The 24930-nt window shown below is 44.4% G+C and overlaps 1 protein-coding gene across 13 annotated transcripts in view; it reads right to left on the minus strand.

The window, feature by feature from the left end:
* mast2 (microtubule associated serine/threonine kinase 2) overlaps nucleotides 1-24930 on the minus strand; it is a 111570-nt gene that overhangs the window by 21391 nt on the left and 65249 nt on the right. For 4 of the 13 annotated variants that reach the window (XM_062563663.1, XM_062563665.1, XM_062563664.1 and 1 more), the window contains 6 exons: nucleotides 19516-19728; nucleotides 12900-12991; nucleotides 8292-8367; nucleotides 7074-7094; nucleotides 6093-6171; nucleotides 4917-5071 (listed from right to left, as the gene is read on the minus strand). In XM_062563663.1, coding sequence (XP_062419647.1) covers nucleotides 4917-5071; nucleotides 6093-6171; nucleotides 7074-7094; nucleotides 8292-8367; nucleotides 12900-12991; nucleotides 19516-19728 — 636 coding nt within the window. Of the gene's footprint in view, nucleotides 1-4916; nucleotides 5072-6092; nucleotides 6172-7073; nucleotides 7095-8291; nucleotides 8368-12899; nucleotides 12992-18559; nucleotides 18706-19515; nucleotides 19729-22015; nucleotides 22536-24930 lie in introns of those variants that run through there. The other 9 variants (XM_037470005.2, XM_037470014.2, XM_037470011.2 and 6 more) reach the window with 8 other exon arrangements.

Genomic DNA, 24930 nt, shown 5'->3' on the forward strand with positions numbered 1-24930 from the left:
TGATGCTTCCTCTGCAGAATACGAAGTAAATGTCTTTAAAATGATGTAGCAAACACCTGATTCTCATGATGCTAAAAAATATTATATTATATATATTAATAACCATTTTCAGGGTTATTTCAAGGATTGAATGATGATATGAAGTTGCAGAGGTGAGCAATAGTTTTGCTGAATGATAAATCCTGCAGGAGGGAGCGCTGCTCGTCCCCGAGCTGAGCAGACTGCACTGGTGGGAGATAAAGGCAGATGGTGGCCACACGCGCTAACAGGACCTCGGGGTCTTCATCATGTGTGTGTCTGGAGCTGTGTGAAGACGAGACCATGACAACCTTTGGACTCAGATGGTTGCACACACACAACGGCGAAAAAAAGGCAACGCTTTTCCTGGAGATCAGAGGACGGCCCGTGTGTGTGTGTGTGTGTGCGCGTGTGTAGCTGTCAGTTATAAACCAAGGCTGTCCGCAGCTCAACTGCAGTGAGTGTTGGTCAGTCCTCAGGGAGGTTTTATGACCTGGCAGACTGACAGTGATGTCTCCTTCTTTCCAACAGAATATCAATCCATCCTTCTTTTCACACAGTGGACTGTCTGCTCTCTATTGTCCTCCTTCTGGGACTTATTCTATCATACATCTGCCCTCCCCACCCCCCCACACACAGACAAGCCTCGTACCTTTCAATACAATTGGAAAAAAATAGAACCACCAGCAATATCCTTGACCTTTCCACGTCTCACTTTCCTGAGAATAGGGGATGGCGAGGTGTGACAGGCACAGGCTGTGTGTGTGTGTGTGTGTGTGTGTGTGTGTGTGTGTGTGTGTTGAGGAAATGAATATTTGATTGCAGATAGTTATGGGTTTTGTAAGCCTGCTGTATTATTCATCACACCCATTTATGAGAGTAAACAGTATCTTCAAAAAATTGCAACTGCAATTGTTGTGTTACACATGACGAGCCTCATCTAGTTTCTCTCTCTCCCTCTTACAAGACTTTTTTGCTTCCTATCAATTCTGTCGTGTTTTAAAAGATACAGAAATGTATATTTAGAGGATTCCAAAAAGCCCCCAAAGGAAACATAAAATAAAAAAACACTGTAAATGAGATTGTTAATCAAGCTACATATATTTTACACAAAAATTAATCTTATAATTTTTCCAATCCAACTAATCTAAAACCGTATAATATATATATATATTTTTTTATGATACCATAAAATAAAACACAAATAAAAGCAGAAATAAGTTAAAAACATTCCTTGAGAGACTCAGTGTTACAAGGTAAAGGAATGTGGGGCTCCAGATGTCTTGATAAGATGTTGGTATGAGTCATCGGCACGCACACACACATACATACATACACACACACACACACACACACACACACACCTGATGAGGTAATGCTTTAGGTCATCCATTGGCAGCTCAAAGTCCAATTACCAGCTTAATAGGAATGGGAGCAGGCTGAATGTGACATATGAGCTAAACCTCACGGAGGCCGTTTATCATCACGCCATCGCACACGATGACAAGTTACCACGTACACACAAAATCGGGTACGTAACTGTGATTCCATTTTTCTTTTGTTTCCACATGCTTTGGTTTGATGATAATTTTGTTCATATCCAACTATTTTCAATTCCTGCCCCTACAGCAATATATCACACTTCTACGTGGGGATGTCACATTTCTTTTAGGCTTTTATACATCCTTATTCTGTTATTATTATTATTATTAAGTCGGTGTGTGGTACAATAGAGTTAACATTGTACAGAATTTACAGGACGTAAAAGCCTTTCCAGATGTTTTAAACAATAAGCTCGCAGCAGTTAAAATAACAGTTTCTCATTTAGCAAGCTGTCAATGGGAAAAGAGTTGATTTAAAGCGGCTACAGGATTAAAACGGACAGCATGGTACAACAACCTCAGAGCATTACTCTGAAGGAAAGTGAGAACGTTGTTTAATTGTAATTGTGGTGGACTGACCCTTCTGTTTGCCCACCCACCAACCCAGACTAAACCGTTACTGATGTACGTCCATCACCGGGAGCCCTAACACGCTGAACTTTAAAACTCCTTTCATGTAGGCGCTTTTCAAAAGGAGGAGAAAATGGATCAAAAAGCCGGAAAGACGGCTTTGGCACCGGGCGCAGTAATTAAAGGTTAGCTTTGACGGAGATGGATTCAGTGCCAGAGGCTGTTATTTACATTCTTTAATTTCCACTTCTTCTTCTCTGTGTTATTCCTCCTGTGTGCTTGTGGCTGTGAGCAGCCGCAGCCTTTATTAAAATAAGGCTCCCGTTCAGAGAGCGAGCTGCAAGAGGAGGTCGGAGAGGACTCCCCCAGATGAATAACACAGGAAAGCCAGACAAAGGCTAATTAGAGCACAGCTACAGTTGCACTGTAATGGGAAATAAAAGGCGCCTCACGGCAATCCCTGTGAAAGACTTTGCCGTCATTATTTTGAGAAACGACCTTGGAAACGAGCATTTGGAGGAAGCTGAGGAGAATACTTTTGTTTTAAAACTAGTTTAAAAGTGTGAGAAATATTTATGAAACACAGTACAAGTCCCAACCTCGAGGCGCTTTGTAAAATTGGATACCTAAAACACGGTGGGAAAGGTGTTTCCTCCCCCCTTGCCAGCTAAGTGGTGATGTCACATCTGACAAAAGCCACTCAAAATGCAAAGCAGCTCATTGGTAGACGGGGTAATTGAAGTAAATCAGACGAGACAGCGGATCCGATGGTGACGGTGAGGCAGTTGAAGTGAGATGGGGGGAGAGTGTGAGTGTGATGGGGGGAGAGAGAGAGAGCCAGAGGAAGGGAGGGTGAGAAAAAATAACATTGATGCTCCACAACTGAGGCGGGCAACTCGGGAAATGAGAGGCCTAATTGAGCGCGACACACAGACAGGCAGAGTGGGGATGAGGGGTGTGTGTGTGTGTGTGTGTGTGTGTGTGTGTGTGTGCGTGCGTGTTTTAATGACTTCTGTGATTGTGTGTGTTTACCACAGTGGCCTCAACGTCCTGCGATGAAAGTTCCTGATTCCACTGAAAACATCTCTTCAGATTTGGGCAGGAGGAAGAAAACATTCACAAGAATAGAGGGGAACTAGACCTTTATCTATAAGAAGCCATTATAATGCAAACCCAACACTTCCTCATGTTTCCCTGCTGTCTTCCAGCATAATGCAATTTTTTTCATTTCAATAATTTATTCGACTTGTTGATCAATGTATAGCTACTACGAACTGAAGTCAAAACTTTGTGTCTTGAATATTTCTGTTGTTGTTTCCTGTATATATACAGGCATTGTTTTAACTAATCTATGTTAGTGATTATTTCTACTATGTACGACTATAAACCTAAAAGCCACTAAGACTACAAATATTCTTTAATATTAAGACATATTTACCTTTAGTTGATTTCTAATTTAGGTGGTATATAATCTGGTTTTTGACATGACATATATGCATTAGTTCCACAAGCAGACACCCATGTGCTGTATTCAAAATGGAAGATAAAACTCTCATTCTACTTACTCTGTGGCATTTTGGAAATTACAGATAAATTAGACGTGTTAGCCGATTCTGTCACCACGTGGGAAAAGAGCCACATTTGTATATGTTGCATGAGTACTGATTTGTGGGATGCGATAGAATAGAGTATGTGCTTTTCCAGACAGAAAGTCTAAGGAGTGAAACCATCAAAGCAGTTAACGGTGGCGTGTGAGTGATGGATGGGTGTGTCTCTCTCTCTCTCCAAGTGTACGGAAGAGTGGACGGTGGACAGACGAGACCGATGGCGGAGGTGTGTGGAGAAGTGATGGATGTACTGTCAAAACTAAACGGGACAAGAATGGGCTGAGGGGTGGAGAATACAAATTGGAGACCCTGTTAAATGATAATAAAAAAAGGGGGACCGCCTTCACTCACAGTCATAAAATTTGCATTTAATTGTGTTCTGCCGCTCATTTTTATATGCTCACTCTCTCTCATACACAGACACACTTGTTCCTCCCCCCCCCGGCTCCAATCATAATCATCATCTCTCCAAGCATTTATGGCTCCGCTCCATATCGTCTCATTCTCAAATTCTCAATGCACCCTCCTCATACTACTAACCTGTTTAGGGTATTCTATCAATTTGGAACTGCATCCAAAAGGGAACCGACTAATAGAAACCCAGCCCTAATCCTCCGTCTGCCTCTCGGTTGGTTATTTATCAGCTCTCGCAGACTGTGTGCACGCCGCTCGCTAAGAGCTTTTTAATGACACTCACTGCTGGCGGACTAACTGATGTCAGGCTTTTGTGTGGCGGCTGTTGGCTGCAGCTTAAACAACTTCCCAAAGTCACCTTCAGTCGCTGCCACTTGTTTTTGGCAGCTTTGTTTATGACATTTTCTCCAAAACAGCGATCATTTTATAACCCCTCATTAGCGAAGTTAATTACTCCATTTCGGAAAAAATAAACCATTAACTACCTTTAGTGGGGTTTCTAATTGTGAATGTATTTTCAGGAGTAGAATACAGGTCATACGAGGATGCAGAGTGATGGCTGATTACCACACATCGATCCTAAGCACATTTGCACTCTGATCAGACAGATGAAGATGGGAGGCAGCTGCCAGGACAAAAGATGGAGGTGAGACACCAAGTGTGGGTGAGGAGGGAGAAAGTTTAATACAGAAAAGGTTAAGGCTAGGATGACAAAGAAAGGCACGGACAAGTGGAGAAAAACCACACAGATTGAGAAGCTGAGAAGACGTTTGAGCTGGAGATGGACCGCGTGAATGACACAAAAGGACGGACAGGTCCACAGGTGTGTGTGACATCTGTAAACCACTCAGTCGCCCTACTCGCTCCCAGGGGCCATGGGCCTGCACGCGGGGACGCCACAAGCACGGCGCGGCAGAGCGCCTACCTTAGGCTGCGGGAGCGCGGCCTCATGGCGGGGGAGCGGCGTCCCTCCTCGTCCGTGATGCTCTCGGAGCTGAAGTGTTTGGTGAGGAAGTGCAGCTCGTCCGGCGTGGGCTGGAAGGGCAGCTGGTGCAGCTTCTCCTGAGATGAACAGGAGGACTGTGAGAGGAGGAGCACAGAGGGAGCACAGATTACAACCAGCGCTGGAGCTACTGCGCGGGGGGGGGTTGGGGAGGGGCTGGTCAGGTACAGGGCAGGACAGGGAATATGGGTTCACGTTCAGGGGTCACACAGGAACTCCAGGGGAGGTTTACCCGGAAGAGAAAGCAACATATAAGGACTGTTCTTCCTTCAGATGTGTTCCTAAACACACGCTGGTTTGATGAGGTGATCAAAGTCACACATATAATGATGTCGCCTTGGTTCTGACCTACAGGGCTTCTTCGTTGCATGCAGGTGCTGCAAGGTGCTCACATGCTGGAGATTTTATGTGTAAATTTACAGCGAGTGGTGGTTTAAAGTATTAGCCTTCAAGTATGTATATAGAGAGCACTATTATAAAGAACTAAATGTAAGCGAAGAAGGTCCGAAACCTCCATTATAATCATTTTGAATTATACCTTAAAATGTACGCTTCTAGACACTCGCGTGTCTAGAAGTCAGAAGTCTTTAAATGATCATATTAGTCATTACTAGCCACCGAGGGGAGTCCTTTGTCATCTAACAAGTCATGTATTGCCTCCTCTGTACATACAGTGAGCTGGTAGGCATGCTAGCAGTCTGGATCAACGCGTTAAGAACTGGCACAGCCAGCCAGCTCCTCTCTGTGCTTTTGAAGCATGCTGAGCTCATTCCACACGCAGGCAGGCACAGAGACACCTGCACACCAGGGTGTTAGGAAGGTGGATGAAGGAACAGAGGATGGTAAAGGAGAGGGATTAGACCAGAGGGACTGATGCTATGTCTCAGCGAGCCAAGGTAAGAAAGAGAGGAGGAACTGAGCAGGAGGCAGAAGTACACTTCAGGGCATCAGAGGGGAGGAAGGAGAGGAAGGTGGGAGAAGAACACAGCATATCACAGCTGAGGGAGGATTTGAAGGCCGGTTGCTTATAGGAGAAATGTCAGAGCCGTTTTATTTTCATCTTTCAATATAAAATGCATGCAGACTTAATATACTTACCGAGACAGTGGAGCTGGGAGTGTTGGTGCCATAGCCTGAAGAAGGCAACGAGGCCAGAGACCAGCGCCTGCCATCCGTCCTGAGGGAACAAAGAGATGACGACTTCAACAACAAGCATTCCCTTTTCTCTCATATATGTAAACTCACATTCGTAACCAATGAGACGAAGCGCCATCACCATCGCGTACAGCAAAATGAAGGGTTGCAGTGGGCGTACGGAAGATGCAGACACAAGTATAAACTCAACAGTGCAGGCAAAGCCACGGGGACGCTCCGCTGAGCCTCTGCAGGCAGGAGTCAAAGCATAATGGAGTCCAAACGCGCCAGCATTGGATGCATTGAAATGGAAGCCAGCTGTTCCTCTGTGTATACGTCCCACATAAAGAGCCACACCAACAACCGGTTTGTGTGTCGCCCTCGCTCAGCTCCAAGCCCATTGGATTCTGAACAACATGTATATCTTTGAAAATGGCTTGCAAAAAATATATATATATATAATAATAAGAATATAATTGCTAGAGGATACATTGATTGTTGGTTTTTGTTCTGCACATATGATTTATAAGTACTAAGATGACAATCGGAATGAAGGGTTTGTCCCCCTTTTTCGTGACCAGTCTCTTCACACTGTGTGGTCCCAAAGATTCTCATCACTCCAGGGAGCTCTTGGTTTTTTTTTCTTATGAATAGCTCAGTGAGTATCACAACGAGAGAGAGAGAGAGAGAGAGAGAGAGAGAGAGAGAGAGAGAGAGAGAGAGAGAGAGAGAGAGAGAGAGAGAGAGAGAGAGAGAGAGAGAGAGAGAGAGAGAGAGAGAGAGAGAGAGAGAGAGAGAGAGAGAGAGAGAGAGAGAGATGGGGCCCTGCAGGGTACTCGCTGATGTCGTTTAGTGTGAGTGTGCTCAGCCATGCAGGGCGGAGGAGAGCAAGGTGTCGGCAGAAGGAGGGAGCGAAAGGGTCTGAGCTCGGAACTGAGAGGTTACCTGTCAGCCCTGTGTCCGTGACTGTGAGGGAAACAAGACAGCATGTTGGTTTTATAGCTGTTGGCAGCTGTCACTGACACACAAACCTGTCCTGGCCCTCAGCATTTTAAACAATTGAGCAAAAAAATAGATTATTTTATTTAGTTAATCCAAGGCTAACACAACCCAAAATGTGACCTCAAGAGGTTTTATATCATATAAAGCTATTCAAATAATACTACATGTATTTCAAATAATTCATTTAAAAAATATGTATATATTTAGATTTATATTTTAATAATCTCTCAATTTTTTCTTTCTGAAAAATATATAATAATCCTAGTCCCATTTATATAAAATAAATATTTTACAAGAAGTTGTTGGCTCTGTCGCATACCATAGCTTGCAGAGATCCTTTTTTATATAATTCATAGATATTTAAAGAACGTTCTGTCCTTTTCTAAGAGAAATATATAGCCAAGAGTGCTTTGTCCATGCAGCAGAAAGACCCGAAAATAAATGATCCGTCATATCAAACTCCACCACATGGTGTCCCTGTTGCTCCAGCCTCTAAGACTGAGTTCAGCAGTCAGACATTAATGGATTTCAACATTTATGCTCTTTCTGGCTGCTGTGCCGTCATGCAATCTGATGAAGTTGCCAATTGCAGTAGTTACGAGGTTTGGTACATTTGGGACAAGTGTGTTCCCATGGAAACATCATCTTTAATGAAGATTTAGGAGGCAGGCTGTCTGAGAAAATCTTTGCATTTGACCAAACTTTGATACGACATCTTGTATAATCTTGGATTAAAAAAAAAAAATCTGACACACACGCGCATGAACACACACTCTCAGTCCCTCCTTCCTGCTCAGTAATTGCTATCTTCCCTGAGAGCCCAGACAGATAAGAAGTTTATTAATCGGGGTTTGAGTGACAGCCTCAAAGTGATCATCTACACACACACACACACACACACACACACACACACACACACACACACACACACACACACACACACACACACACACACACACACACACACACACACACACACACACACACACACACACACACACACACAGTGCACTGTTTATCATCCACTCTTCAATTTCCTCCCTTCCCATTTGTTGGTGGCTTCATTTTCCACAATTGCCAGCACACAGTGGTTTTTTTCTCTGGCTGTGACTCTCAAACACACCTGCAGCATACAAGTGTGTGTGTTTCTGTGAGCCTCACCTGCGCGCAGGAACAAAGGAGAAGTGTGCAGCTGTGCTGGGGGAGAAGTTGCGAGGGCTGTCCAGTGGGCTGGTACCTGATGGAGAGGAAGAAACCAGGGAAGAAAAGAAAAGGAGGAGAAAGAATGAGCACTCTAAAAAGTAACCCGGCTGAAAAAACAACATCTCTGTATTTACCTACAGGAAATGAGCTGCCCTGCCACTAAGCACGAGGATGAACAACAGCTTGGAAGCTGATATGCTGTTCTGGGAGAATCAGACTTATATGTAAGCCATTATGAAAATAAAGAAAATATCTGTAAAAAAACTAATTGACAAAAACGTTTGATTTGGCTTTTTCCAGTGAAATCACACCCTGACACACTCCAATATTAAACATTAAATAATAGGCCTCTGCATCAAAACATGTGAATTGTTCACGACAGCCGAATCCCCTCGATGGAGCACCAGGGCTGTACAGCTCCAGCTCACACAGAGCCGCTGTTTCTTTTAATGCTCTGAAGTTTTAACAAACACGCGCACGTAGACCACATGAATTCAAGGTCACGCTGAATAATTAAGTGAATGCAAAACAGGAATCGGCTCTGAGGCTGCCTCCTCGCACCGGGCGTTAAACATCGGCGGCACAGACTGAACCACCGGCTGTGAAACTGACAAGTAGAGAATAGAAAGCCCTCTTCTGAAAAAAAACCTGAGGTCGTTTAATAAGCATACTGTCACGTGGATGCATACATACACGACGTGATGGATGGGAATATTCAAATCCCGTCCATCTGCGGGGAAAACACGGCGCTCTGTGTGCAGCTAACATTTCAGCAGAGGGACACTGAGAAGGCGGAGGACGAGAGATTAAGTGGTCGGACATTTCCACATCAATTATGCATTTTGTCCTCAGCTGCCTGCCTGGACAGTGCACCAACTCAAATATTAATGAGGGCATTTGCTCCTTAGAAACTCAACCTCTGTCTGAGGCTGCGGAACATGCACACACAAATGAGAGAGTCAAACTGAAGCTTCTTAGTTTCCATTGCACGCCTGGCGTGGATGCCACTGGCGTTGCATTCAAAAGACAAGGAGGTCACAGCGGGGCGCCGCCACACCTCACGGCTCAGGCTGTGTGTGTGTGTGTGCGTGTGTGTGTGTTTGTGTTGATTTGGTTCCAGGCAATAACATAAGGCTGTTAAAGCCCATGACGGCAGAGGGAGCGTAGCCAATGAGGGAGGAGAAGGAGGACAGAAGGTGGGGAGGTCAAAGATTATCCTGCTGTCACGTGACTATCGGCATACAGTGTATAGGTCAGCTGAGAAGTAACAAGACACCTCAAAGACACGTTTAAGAACTTTGACCATGAGGGAGGGAGGGGGAATGGCCCAGCAGCTACAAGCCAATACAATACCTAAATCTATAATATCAACTATTGTCATAAAAACATACATTTACCCTTATATTCATTTGCATATTTCTTTGTTCCGGGACGCTGTGATTGAACTGCTGTTTGATTATCTGAACAGATCCAAGACAGCTCGAAGGAGAGAAATCACGCCACGTTTCTGCGATTAAAAGGAATGTCTGGAAGCTCTCTCAACAAAATAAAAAACGCGTAGAATGTGCAGTGCAAGATGTCGACTGGAGATCACGCTCCCGTTGAGCTCGGTGGGAGGAGGAGATCAGGGCCGGCTGATAGGAGCCTCACTCCATCAGCAGTAGCCTTTGTTGAGCTGAAGGAAAAAGTGATCGAAGACTACACGAGGGGAGAAGATGGCGTTCATTTTGGAAACCTATTCTTACATTTTTACACCTTCTTTCGAGATCTTTGATAGTACTAAACTAAAGAGGGTTTTAATCGTGTGCTTTTTGCAAATCTTTCTTTGGAAATGGTTGTTTGGTCGTAACCCGACTGTATGGTTTTCTTGACGCTCTGGTTTCTTCTTTGCCCCACTGACCAACAAGCGCTCACTGGTCACCGCTGTCCTACAGAAGCAGCATGCGGACCAGCAGCCAGAGACTCCGAGGTCACTCTTTCCTGCACCGTACCCAGACTACAAAAGCCTCATTTGTACCACACAGCGCGCTCATGCCATTGCCACACTGGGACTTTCAGCATGTTCTCACAGTCTGATTGGCTCCAGAGGGAGACCAAATCAAAAAAATCAAATCACTCGTGAATCTATTTGAATAATACTTTCCACTTTTAGTGAGGAAAAGAAAATCAAGTGTGGCTCCTGGTTTGAAAGTGAAATTTAAATCACGCCTGAGAGCTGCTGGCAGGCGGCCTCGTCACTACAGGTACAGAAGCCGCTTTGCTGTCACACTTTCAGAAGGTTTTGTGCTGCAAACTGAGGCTGACAGTGACCTACTTTAGCAAACACTAAGGAGAATACCGGCGTATGAGATACATGCAAATGTATTATCTACTTTGTGCCTCTCCAGGGAGAGTGTTGTTGAGATAACAAAATGCAGCTGTAATTGGGGAGGGGGTGGAAAGAAGAAAAAAACATCTCGTCTCTTCTTGTGTGACAGGACTAAAAGAAAAGCTTGAATCCCCAGTTGTCTCTTCCTGTCCTTCAGTACAATTACAAAGTCGTGCGGTGGATTGTTTGACGGGATCCATCAGAAGTCTGAGCACACGCAGCTGCCAATCATCCACTGGCCTTTACCAAATGTCAGCCAGAAGGCGAGAGGAAAGTTTAGGGTTCGGGTGGAGGCAAAGAAAGAAGGAGAGAAAAGTGTTGATTTAGTACAGGAAAGAATAAAGGAGACATTATGGAGGTGACAAGGAACTAGTAAAAAGAAGAAAGGACACCCAGGTGGTGCAGACGAGAGATTTACGCGGGCTTTCAACAGTTATTAAAAGTCATTTTGGAGAGGACTGGTCCTCATCAGCCTCTCAGGATATCAGGCTTTGAGGAATTTCCATTTGATTAGCAGCAAATGGCTGGGTGATTGAAACCATGATGAAATTGGCGATGAGGGCCGGGATTGAAGAAAGCAGAAGGGGTGTGTATGAAGAGCGTCTGTGGGAATGAAGGGAACCTTTTAATGGCCTCCAGTGGTGCATATTAAGTAATAAAGTAGCAGCTAGCAGTGAGATATCGCAGCCTTGGATTAGACTGGATAAAGGTTAATGTGTACATTTTTCTGTGGAGGCAATAGTAGGCTCAGCATGAGGCTAAAAAAAACTCCATTTGATCCGAAGTCGATCAACGATACAGTTTCAACATGCCGTTAAAAGGAATTGAAGATGAATTAATGGTACTTAATTAGCGGTGTTTGGGACAGGAGCCGGACCGCAAGATATGGGAGCGTTACCACGGCAACACAGCAGCCACAGCACTTTCGTGGCAGGATGGAGAAAGAGAAAAAAAGAGCTGGAAGAATGGAGCGAAAGATGGACATGAATGTGGCAACGCAGCGTGAGCCCATGTGGCCCAGATCTACATTTTATAACTCCAATTAAATATTTTTCACGTTGCAGCATGTTTACAGTTAATTCAATAAGAGAACAGTTCGTAACGATTTAATGTCCTATTTTCTGTCTACTCCTTTTGTATAGCTCCCAAATGCTTTAAGCTTTCTTCTTCGAGTCTTTCTGTCTTAAAGTCCCTTGTCTCAAAAATAGATTTTCTTTTCTATTCATGTTAGTGTTTGGATAACGTAGAGCACCAACAGGATGCAAAAGGACAGCAAGTGGTCTCTAGATTAAATGGAACAACGGTTGTTTGCCCTTGACCACTCAATTCAACCTCTATTGTGAATAATTACCATCATGGCGGGGGATTTTCAAAATAAAGGCCTTTCTTAATCTTTCCCTTTGAATGTATTACATTGGATCGCTTACTGTTGATTAGTCTTGATTCAGGTCTTTATTAAAAGCAGTTATTCAAACTAAATGTGTGTGCGTGCGCGCGCTGTGAGTGACGGGGCAAGTTCCATTATACACGCAAGAAATGTGTGCAAAATGCCTTTCAGCTGGGGACAAACACGCTGTTAATGAAGAGCTGTCTGTCCCTCTCTCTTCAGAGTCAGATGTGATTATCAATATTTTACCTATCATCTATTCATTTGTAATATCTATCCTGCAGTCTCTCTCTCTCTCGCTCTCTCTCTCTCTCTCCTCCCATTCAGTCCCTGGCATCAATCCATTTTCATTCAGTCACCATCAATCAATTCTCTCTCACTGGGGTTTGATTTAGAGTTTTGTGTTGTAAAGTTGACATTTTAATGAAGAGGGGCAGAGCTTGAGGTCATGATCTTGTGTGGCATCGCCGATTGCAGAATACACCCAACAATAAGTGATTTTTTTTTTTAAACAGGCAGGCGGAGCTGTGCATCAGTCCATGTCCATGTCCTTGCCGTGCTGCGATGAGCCGTTCAATGTTCTTTGTTGGTGTGTGTGATGGTAAACAATACGACTCACCTGCTGTACGACACGCTATGAAGAACAAATACAGCGGGAACAGTCACAGTCACAATACTAAACCTTGTACTGATAATGGCTTTCTAAAAGCCTTTTAGGTATCTGTGGTCCCAAGAGGATACATCAACCGTGTAGCCTGTGTTAGAAAAATCAGTTTAAGCCGGCCAACATGTTACTTTCTGTTTGCGCTACCTGTGTGTCCGTGAAGTGGTGAGTGTGGTCGAGGCAGTGTGGGAGAGGTGCTAGACGTCACAATCAGGCTCTTCCTGTTGCTCGTCCGACAGCTGTGGACAAAAAAGAAGAAAAAAAAGACACTCAGTTCAGGGAATTCATCCATGCACACATCTTGAATCAATAAAGTCAACGATGTCATAGGCATGACACCAGGACAAGTTTCCAGTAGCTTGGCTTGCAATGAACCACACAAAGATTTCTGCATCTGGCATCTCTGAATGCTACAAAGCCTTTAGATGTCATACCAATACAAATATGCTACATGAGGAGATGAGGTACCATCACTTTAAACAGACATTTTAATTCAAGCATGAACATATCCTTTCAATGTGTGCTTTTTGCGAAAAATTTACCAAACTTTTTTGGCACACACATTTGCATTTAGTTGTTTCATGTAGTATGTTCCAGAGGTAGAGTTTAATGAAATATTATAAGGTATGAACCATTGTGTTTCGTTTGGGTCAGCAATGTAACTTTTATCAAATATTCACTTTTGTTCCACTGCAGTGGTTTAATAGACGAGGTTGAACTGGCCTCCGCGGATGCACAGTCATTAAGAGGTTGATCAAGCAGTGCAATTGTTTGACTCCCCTATAAGCTGAGATCACTAGGTCATTGTTGTGTAGGTGTAAATGTGCGCGTGTGTGTGCGTGCACAAGCTGCTGTGCAAAAAATGCTTGGAGAAAGAAGAAGACTAGAGCGTAGAAAAGAGGAGATTCTTTGCACTCAACAGCCTCAGGTTGAGCTCACAGGATATTTCCCACTTAGTATTTTTACACACACACAAAGAAAATAGTAGTTTAGCAACACAGTGCTAAAGTGACAGAGGATGAAAGTTAAAAAGCTGCTTTTGTTTTTGTCAATGCAAACATCTTCAAACCAAAAAGTGACCGTGTCACTGGATCTAAAAGGTGTTCCCCAAGGTAGAGTCTTCTGCTGTTTATGACATAATGTTATATGACATATGACATAATCACTGAAGTATTTTGGTTTACTTTGTAAACCATTGTTCAAGTTCAACATTTAAGATTTCAAATCCAATTTCTAAACCTGTGCAATGGGTTTCACCTCTTTTCTTCAGGTTGTACTGCGTGTTTTTCCAAAGTAGCGGAATGGATGAACACTCCTTTGAGGCGCTTGCATTGGCAGCAGGTGTTGTCACACTAAGAGTGTGTGCGTTGGGTGTTAATTGGCACTTCACATCTGCTGTAATGATGTAGTTGTGTGGTGTCGTGTTTCTTACAGGCAGAACCTGCCGGGATGATCACAAGACACGTGAAGCGATTAGGGATGAAACCTTCGCTTCAGTCAAATGATCAGCGCAACGGCTCCGTTTTTGGAGCCCTTCCTCTTTGTGGTTTGTGTCTCACATGCTTTGTATTTGGGGCCAGTTCTCCTTATGTTTAAAGGTATTCCTGGCATTAGAAAAGGGTTTAGGATAAAGGCGAGCGTTAGGGGTGGGCAATTGTACCCCGACATGTGTGCCGGTTGTCTATGGGAGTCACAACATTGCTGCGCATCATTACTGCGCTGTGATGTATATAGGGCCTGCTATGTTTGTGTGTTGGCCATCTGTTGGAGATGTGTAGCATCGGCAATTTTAGTGTCGCATGTGGTGTACACAAACAAGTATGAAGGATGAGCTGCCATGCTTTATATTCAGTGAAGCTTATTCAGGGAATTCCACACAAAAGTTGTATTTATGTAGTTTTTTAATTTTCTGGAAAGTGTGATGGCACTGTGCACTTATATGTTGATGAAGACATTTCCTTAAAAGAAGAGATCCAGATGAATGGAAAAGAATTATCATTAAAAATACATATATTATTAATTATACATGTTGAACTTTATGCTCCCTGCGCACATTTCTATAAATGTTTGCATGTCTAGAGCTGACCTGCCTTCAAGACTCTACAATATAAATTAATATAAATTAATTATTTATTCATCATTCTTACTGGTACCACGTTGGCCCCTTTGAATATACAACTAAAAGTTATTAGGAAACTATCTGACCTGCAACAAATCAGTTGTGATCTTGTTAGATATTTAGGATTTTTACCTGATGGTGACTCAGTTAAAGTCCGGTTGGACTGATACACACCAGCTACCCTGCATACAGAGCAACAGCACGTAGCGTGCAGGCGAGGCCGATAACAAATTAGGTTACGCCTAAGAAAGACATGAAAACGCAGCCGTGGATCAGGGAGAAACAAAAAGACGCCACACTGTGAGTCCCACTGGGACTGAAGCATCGGTTAGTGGGTTCATTTGGTACCGCGTGCACCGGCCCGGCGGACAAAGCTAGTGGCAAGAAACACCAGCCCACCCACCGGCTATAGGTCGACTTGCACATATTAACATTGTATTAAGGCTGTGTATTTGTTTGGCATGTATACACGATTGTGGCTGCTGAGACACATATTTACTCTGTGCTCCTCAGATTCTTTTTTTCTCCTGCCGGCAGTTTTGGCTCCCTGCTGGGAAACATGTTTCCATTATGCAGAACTGCCTGAAAGCAGCATGTCTGCATGTGTGTAAGTATGAAGTGGGCTTTTGAGTGCTTCTCATCACCGTCAAAGCTGCAGCCTGTCAGGTAAAAGTACAGCGAGTGAGTGCAGCTGTTCAGATTCATTACTTTCTCTGGGTGAGGCAGCTTTCATGGCCGAGGCATCTCTTAAAATTTGGTCACAGTATTCTTCCCAAGTAGGCGTGAGCATTCTATAAGTCCTTATGCTTCCCCCTACTGTAGTAGCCCCAGGGGCAGTAAGTGCCATCTCTGAGCAGTCAGCCATACGAAGGAAAGGTCCAACATCAACAACGCACTCATTCGCTTTCTCTCCAGGACGAGATGAGCAGGTCGATATCAAACTCGCGCCTGGAATGGCTTCAAAATACAGCCGCTAACATCTCTGTATCTATGTATGTACACATGTAGTACCTCGCCTGTTTGATTCGCGCATGAACAGAAATGTAAAAATGTTGATTTGAGGCTCTAGAACTAGCTGCGAACTGGGCTATTTCTTGTTGAACAGACGATAAAAGCAGCTCTAAGCAACTACCAAGGTCTTGCCTCCACGATGAAGTTGCCAGCGTCGGTACCATCGAGCCTGTGGAATGGCTCTATGGGTGTATTACACACACACACACACACACACAAGATACAACGTGTTATCAGCCAGTTTTAGAGGTTTCCATACAAATAGAATAGGAGAATATAACGTAAATCCCCAGTCAAATCGAGCACGACGGCCATTTTCATGTGCATCTTAACCATCTTGACCGCGCGGTTTTGCAACAGCGAGCAACAGAAAAATCGCCTTGCTATCGGCAGGAAAGTTCATTTTCTGTCACCTGCGTAGCATTAAATGGGAGCAACCTAGCTCGCCCACCCCACCGTGACTTGATGCTACACAGCGTACAGGAAGTGAGCGGGGCAGCAGGCAGGTGGGTGACAAGGCTAAAGCGCCACTGATGCTTGCTGTCACCGCTTTCTCCTGCGCTCACGAACAGGAATGTTTGCACACGTGCGCTTGCTGCTGTGCTACCGTTGATATGAGCGACTGCATATAGGCTCAGGACGTAATAACTTATTGTGAAACTCCTGAGACACACAGTGATGCGACAGGAGAGATAGTGGAAACAAGCAATGAGGAAACAGCTGTGTGGGCGTTAAAGTAAACCACCTGACACACACACACAAGGATAAGATCTACAGCTAAACTAATTTCCCACAGTCCACTCAATAATGCTGTTGTGACTGTTATGGCCACCACAGGAAATCAATGTGCAGCCTGCACGGTGTGTTTGTTATATTTCGCTATTATTTTCGCAATGAAGACCCTTCAAAGTCTTTCTTGGTACAAATGATCTGTAGCAACCTTGTATAAAAACAATCTAGAACTGAGATCATCTCATTTTAATTTTTCATGCTCAATGATTGCGCTATTGTGTGATCAGGTGACATTCAATGGTTTACGTTAAAGATAAGCATTTTCAGAAGAAAGAAAATGTTCATATTAAAAAGTGCGGTATAATGAGAATGTTACCAAAACCCCATGAAAGTATTGAAGAAGCAAACTTCCCATCATGTGAGTGTTTTTACTTTAAAAGCAGCATATAGGCTAAAGGGGTCATGCCAACATTCAAAGTCTCCTGAAAGACAAATATCAGACTTTGGACGTTTTTGAAAACTGCTTCTTCATCTGCAGACAAACTTTTATTGCTAATCCTTTTATTCTCACAAGGACTTTGCATATAATTCCATGTCTCTCAGTGTTCTATTTGCAACCGGAAGTCAAACCAGCCACTTGTTTAAGGATTTGAGAACTCCTGCAATCACGCCTGCAATCACGGATTATCCCATTAATCTGTGTAGATGTGCATCGGTGTGCGTGTGTAACCTGCAGATGATCAACATTTAGACTAAAGCATCAAATTACAAAGAAAAAAACATGTTTGGGGTGCAGACATAATTACCTTGTCTTTAACAGTATGCCATCTAAAAGTCAATGGCATAAAAGATGCAAATATTTAAATTCCTCAGCGCAGTGACGTTGAGCCTGGCTGGAGAGGCTAGAGACAGATGTGTGAAAGGACCTGCACGTCTGTCATCTGTCCAGACAAGGTCACAAAAACCTAAGAAAAATGGGGGACGGATCAATAATAACTGTCGTTTTGAACTGAATATGATAACTGATGTTAAAAGAGGATGTCAACCTCCCCAAAACCCTCAGGTCACCCTCTTTCTGTGCGAGGCATGGATCCATTTTGTCATCATTACAGCTCATTGCGAGCATTGTCGGCACACGACTACTCCAAACCAAAAACTGTTGCTATGTAGGAGTGCCTTCACAACCCCGTTCTCTTCTAAAAACACTGCCGAGACAAATGAGCACAACAGGAGGCGGTGACAAAGAGCAGAGAAGGAGAAATCTGTCAGCGTCTGTGTGTGTGTGTGTGTGTGTGTGTGTATACCCCTGTTATTAAAGGGAGGAGGAAGAAAATTGCTGCTTCAAAGTGATAAGTATACAGCTGTATCTGGTTCTCTTTGCTGCTGGAGAGGCCACTTCTGGCTCTAATTGACAGAGGACAGGAAGAGGAGAGGAAGAAGAGGGGTCAACTGAGGAAACGACAGCAAAAAAAAAAAAGAGAAACAAGAAATGACGACATGTGGTCTCATGCGGAAATGTCGACTCATGTTCCAAACTAAACGCAGATGAAGAAAATGTAATAAACGAGATCACACGAACACACATTGCAGATCTGGGATACATTCCAGCAGTCAGTACTAGTCATTCCCATTCAAACACAAACACACACACACACACACACACAGTGCACTGTTTAGCATCTTGGATGCATTTAGTTAGCCGACCTTCACATTGGAGCAACACCTGCTGAGCATCGAAGACCTACACAGAGGAAGAGGAGGAGGAGGAGGAAGAGCGGATGGAGGCAGGAAATGAATAAGAAAAAAAAATGAAGAAAGAAAACTAAATCGAGACGACAGAATGAGTCGGGTGGGAGACCACACAAAAATGAGACGCAGGCTACCAGAGAAGAAAAACACGAGAACTAATAAATGAAACGGAGGGAGGGATGAATGAAGCGTGTACCTCTTGGAGCGCCGCAGCATGCTTCTCTCAGGCAGGGAGAAATTGGAGAGAACCGTCCAGAAAGAGTCAGACATGCTCAGGCAGACGCGCAACCATCGCTCTGACACCGGGACACAGAGGCAGAGCGCCACCCGCCACACCGGAGAGACAGGGAGAGTGTCGAGAGCTGCCGGTGTGTCGATGCGCTCCCCTTCATCACTCCTCTTTTCTCTGATCCTCCCTCCCTCCCTCCCTCTCTCCACCCAGCAGACCGTCCCCCCCCTCCCTCCCCGATGCTCTTTTTTCCTCGTCTCACACCTGTTTTTCTGCTTTGGAGGTCTGATCGGCCTCCTCAGTGACAGAATGCTCGTCACTATACTGAATCGTCTGATTCAACCAGTGATTTACACCTTCCTACCAACGCAAGCAGCTCCTTATGTTTATGGAAAAGGTCCCTGTGCACGGGGGAACTTTTTCCTGCATTTGGACAGAAGGGCAACACACTGTTTTTATTATATCCTTTTTTAAATGATCTCATAACACCTCATCGTGCAAGCCGTTATACGGTTCTGATTGCCAAGCGGAAAACAACTGCAACGTTTATTTAAGATATCTAGTATGACCTCCTAACTAATCTCAAAATGGGAAACATTCAAGATATGCCAAGACGAGACGTGATTCTGCACAGTGGTTTGATCGACAGCTTTCACACCGGCCATAATTATTTTTTTAATAACGGAACCAAAAAGGTGGGCTGTGTAGCTTCTGAGTGGGAAAAACAAGTTGCAAGACAAGCGGAATGTTCTTTGGAAGACTCCAAAACAAGTAACCAATTATCAGCTCATTGGTGCTGAAAAAAAACAGGCGGTGGTGGTGGTAGTGGGGGGGGGGGGGGCATCGGCGATGTGGGCAAACGGAAGACAACACGCACACGCTCTGGAGCAAACAGGTGTGTTATGAGGGGACACGTCTCTTACCTCCAGAGGAAGGGGTTTCCTCGCTGGTGGACAGGGGCCGACAGAGGGCCGTCAGACCAACAGAGGGAGGGAGAGGAGGAGGAGGAGGAGGACAAGGGGCAGAGGGTGACGACGGGGGGCTGAGCGACTGAGGGATGAAAGGAAGTGGGGGACAGCAGGTGCTGGAGGAGGCTGCTGTTGCCGTGGCAACGCAGCTGAGTCGGCGACCAGATTCTGCCAACAGAGGAGGGAGGGGAGGAGTGGAAGAAAGGATGAAGAGAGGAGGAAGTGAGCCGGGTTGAGGAGGGATGTGTGAGGAGGACTGCTCGCCCCGCGTGTGTGTTTTTTGTGAAGGGACATCAATCTGTTCTCAAACATCGGTTTCCTCTCTTTTCTGTTGCTTTGCTGCACTTTGCCATCTTAAGTACGGTGCGCTCTTTTTTGGGATAACAAGCCTTTACTTTACACGTCACTTTTTGGGGTTTGAATAAAATGATGGCTGGATCTAAAATAATGACTATCTGCAAAAGAGACAAAAGAAATGCCTTAAAGTGAGCCAGAGCTTGCTGAGCAGCAGCCCCTGCGTGTGTAAATTAATAGAAAAACTAAACACATGGACCAAAGTGGCACAAAACGCTGTATACGGTTATGTTTGCTTACATTACACACACCGGACCAAATAAGGTGACGATCCCACAACTGTTTTTATCTTTTAGAAAAGAAGAACACGCACTTGTAAAGTCAGTCGGTTCAGAATGGGATTCAGAACAGATGAGTAGGTCATTCCTCACATTTCCTGCTGCCACGATTCAACAAAGAAGTTCTGCTCTTAGGACGCCTCAGGCCCGCCTGTAGAAGCAATTTAGCGATCGTTTTTAGGGGGAAAAGCCTCCCTTCGACAGTGTCTGGCTGCATTCAGGTCACACTGCATGAGCATGCCAAGCTCCAGCCACTGATCCGTACAGTCGCTGCCCGCCTGCTGATGTCCCCTCGCAGCGGGCAGCGAGCCTCGAGCATTGACTTATCACAGTCGGAAACGGCTGCCCAGAAAGTTCTGGACGCCACGGAGAGCACAGTCCACGAGGCGTTTGCGGGTACAAAGTCACACTTACACAAAGACTTGATTTAGTGTTGCCCGAAGATGCACAGACCAGTTTGAGCGAAAGCTTTTAGGTCTACCTTGAAGTGTGAGCGACCCTAACTCTGCTCTACGGATCAGATGGCAGTTGGCACCAATCTGCCGGGGCACGAGGGCCTTATGGCGGCGGTGGTCTCCGTTGCCCTTCGGGACGGAACGGGTGGGACCACCTGCTGGGAAGTCAAGGGCTACACACACACATTTTAGTATGTGCAGCGCGCCCTACATAATGCAGAGCCATCTGTGGTTCTCTGTCCACAGTGCGAGCACGGCCATCACGTGCAGCAAAATGAAAGACTATTTGATAATGAAATGCCAGATCCCAGTAGTAAGTGGAGCCATCTGGCACGCCAGTGGAAAAACAGGGCTGCTGTCAGATATTGTTGGAGAGCAGATCGACCAGGTTTAAAAAGGTCCCGGCTTTTCAGGGCTGAGGTCACATGGAGACCCATTGGACAGGATTTCAAATTCAGAGAAAGGGAAGTTGATTAAAGCATTGCGGAAATACACAAATAATGTATTTCAAAGTGCATCTCTTAAGTACACATTTAACACCCACAACTAGAGGAGTTCTGTAGTGAAATGAACAACGGGGAAATGACGTGAATGCACTCTGAATGGAGCGGAGACTGTTCAACATAGAGAAATGAATGAGTCCATTTCACTAACTTTATGATGATACACTTATTTGAGTAGTTTCTATTGTGGTCGAATGGTTTCCATTACATTTAGCTCAAATAGCTTAACACTTGTGTTTGACACTGAAGTGTGTTGAGCTGATGAAGGACTTGCTAGTGTCTCACTCTGATATCGGTACGTATGTACACTATGCATGTTGTGTATTCTGACTGTAAGCCGAACTGTTCAAAGGGACTGGGCCACACTGCCAGACTTGTATTTCGTTACGGTTTCCACTCCTCTTTTTCCAGAAAATTCTTGTTTAGTTTTTATATTAAGCAGGCCTCAACAATTTCATTTCCATGCCAAAAACAAAAGTTAGATATCCTGAAAAGACAACGCTTTTAATTTTTTTTTTTTTTAAAGGTTTTTTTATAGTTTATATTGTTTTCCAATATCGGAGAATACCTTTTAAAAAGTGATTTAATTAAGTTAAGCGTGTTTAATGCCGTTCAGCGAGTGTCAGCTGGCTGACTAGCTCAATTAAGATTAAAAAGTACACCGGAAAAAACATCAGCATGTTGTGGTTATCCTGAGAATGTTACAACACGGGTTGAGAGTTTTAGTCTTGGATGTAGGGCAAAGGGCAAAAGGTAAAAAGATACACGACCGTTTGCTTGATGTTAATCTAAACTGGATTCCCTCTCTCTCACACACACACACACACGCGCACACACACACACACACACGCAGTCTCTCTCTTACTGGAGGTGGAGGCGTGGGGCTCCCGCTCTCTCCTTCCTCCTCTTCATCTTGTGTCCCGGGACAACAGGCTCAACTGTAATCTCTGATAATCCAGCGAACTGCATGAGCTCATCCGTCCGTCAAACCCATCCCGCACAGTGCATCCTCCTGCTCCACTCAAAAAGCGGACCGCAGTCAGTCCTCCGAGACCTGGAACTTGAGACCTTTTAGATAAAAAAGGAGTGACCGCAGGGTGCGTGCTACGTCAGCACCTGCTCTTATCTCCAGACAGAGACACACACACACACAGCTATGTGAGGTATCTAGGGTAGAGTGATCCCTCACCAGCAAGCCGGGGCTTGCAGACTCACAAACTGCTTCAAAAACACGCGCCGTCCACGCGAGGCACAATGAGCAAACTGTGGATTTTACAAAGCCTCCGTTCCTCCTCAGCGGCCCCTCACTTTATGCCAGCGAGCCACCAGAGCGACCGAGGTAAAGTCTGCCCATTTAATCCCTCTGGCTTCCCGGAAGTGTCAGCTGGTGTGATCGCTGTGATGAGCCCGTCGGCTGTGGGATGGGAGGACTGACTGCTCAACACCCAGCAGGGAGAGGGACGCAGGGAGGGTGGGGGAGAGGAGGGTGAGAGAGTGGGAGGCGGGAATGTGGAGGCAGGAGGGCAGACCGACGTCTTTACTGCTTTAATCTCATTATTTAGTTTTTGTTGTCTAAAGAAAGCATTATTTTTATGAGAACTTAATGGTTGACGTTCATGTATGAAGTGGAACTGATGAAATTATTTATTTTATTTATCCAACTTATTTTTATTGCCATTTAAGGACTTATTTCATGTATTACTTTTAAAATTACATTTTAATGTTCCTTTTTAAATCTTTGAGGACTTGAATTTCTCAACTTTCAATACATTCATTTCAAACTAAAAACAAATTAAAGGCTTTAAATGAAGAGTTGTGCACTTTAAACTGTCCTGAAATGATTCCCCTGGCAGCAGAATAACTAAACCAAAGGTGAACAACTTATTACGTCTTTAATCCTCTTCCAGTTCAGGTATTCTGTCTTGATGACCACACAAGGAAATTGGCTCTTCCTATGCTGTCCTGATATGATCAGAGCAGCTGTCCTCTCGGTGTCCCTGCTCTGGTTTCTGAGAACCCCGGGGACACCGCCAACCCGAGGGGGGCTAAATGCAGCTCACACGCCAAATTGCTAATTCGTAAACAATGAACTGGATCAAGAGCAGCTCTGACTAGAGTCAAGACACACACACACACACACACACACACACACACACACACACACACACACACACACACACACACACACACACACACACACACACACACACACACACACACACACACACACACACACACACACACACACACAACTGATCCCTGTGAGTGAGTGAATATGTTGCTACTGAGAAATGACCCTCTTACTGAAAGTTATCCTGAGGCACGATTGATCTAATATATTTATTCAACTGAGTTTAAGAAGACGAATTAAATCAGGACTTCTGTGTCTTTGTAAAGTCCTAGGCAAGCCCTCGATGTGACAGCAATAGTTTGAAGCACTCACTCGTCAGGGGACGAGACTTTAAACATACAATGAAATGTGTTCTACTCGGGCCAAAATGTAAAAAGGGCAAAAACATGAAAATCTTTGATTAGACATACAAAGACAAGTGGACTTTATTCGTCTACCACCACTGCCTGGTCTGAATCAGCTCTCATATAGAAATATGAAAGCTAAAGTGTGTTTATTCAGGTTTTGGACTGCAGCTACAGGAAATAGTGTAAACCTCCATGGTTTATATCATTAATAGCTTAAAAAAACGTGTTATGGCAGTAAGGTTTAGATTGTGCAAGCGCTGTACGAAAAACCTGGCACAGATGATCCAAGTTAGGAGTGCTTTTACATGGCGGCCTGGTAACACCGGGGTATGTGCAGAGGCCCGGTCATGTGCCGGCATGTTGACGTCCTAACCTGGTGACAGAGCCATGGAAGTCGAATCTATGAACTCTGGATATTAGAATTACAGGGGAATGATCAGCTATGATTCCTCACGGACTCTGTGATAAACCTCAAATAGTCAACGTGATCAAAGCCAGCAAACTAGTGTACGGAAATGTTTAAATCCTCACTCTGTTAAGCATGGACACAAATACGAGTAGGACATGATAACTGTATTAAGTCCAGTAGTATTTGGCTAGTCAGAGTTCCCATTATTATCTCGTGACCATTTTCGGCACTTTTTCAGTGAAGATCAAGCTGACGAGGATAATGGCATTTGCTTTTTTTTAACACCATTAACACAAAGTCTCCTTGTATCGCAGTAGCGGGATTCTGTAAGGGGGCACATCTGCAGTGATGAACATGGTCATTTCATGCTATGGTCCCATTAACAAGTGAAGTACGCTATCGTAATTATGCAGACGACACTCAACTCTACATCTGCCTCCTCACAAGCTACTGCAGGGACAGCGGGTGGATAGTGCAGGATCAGATAACATTCCTTCCAACTGCAAGACTGTACAACACTTCACCTCTGGCTAAATCCTCATTTCATTTCATTCAATATGTTTTGCTCTCATTTTATTGTATATATATATTGAGCATTTTAAATTCCCCACAGAATGCTTTTATGTTTACTATGTAACCTGATCTGCTTCTGCTACACACAAATAAAGTATACATCTATTTAAATATTGATTACATCACCAGGGGACTACAATCCCATACGAGGGTTGCAAGAATTTATACAAGATTTTTCCTCAATTAAAAAATGATAAAGTACTGGTTATTGGGGGCGAGGACGGACAATGTTTCAGCGCTCAGCTTCAACCGCTGATTTTAAAAAGCAAAAGAACAGAGGCAGAAATCAAGGCTGGATTCAGACCTCAATCAGAACAGCC

The sequence above is a fragment of the Pungitius pungitius genome, chromosome 7 (genome assembly GCF_949316345.1).
Source record: "Pungitius pungitius chromosome 7, fPunPun2.1, whole genome shotgun sequence".
Lineage (NCBI taxonomy): Eukaryota > Metazoa > Chordata > Actinopteri > Perciformes > Gasterosteidae > Pungitius > Pungitius pungitius.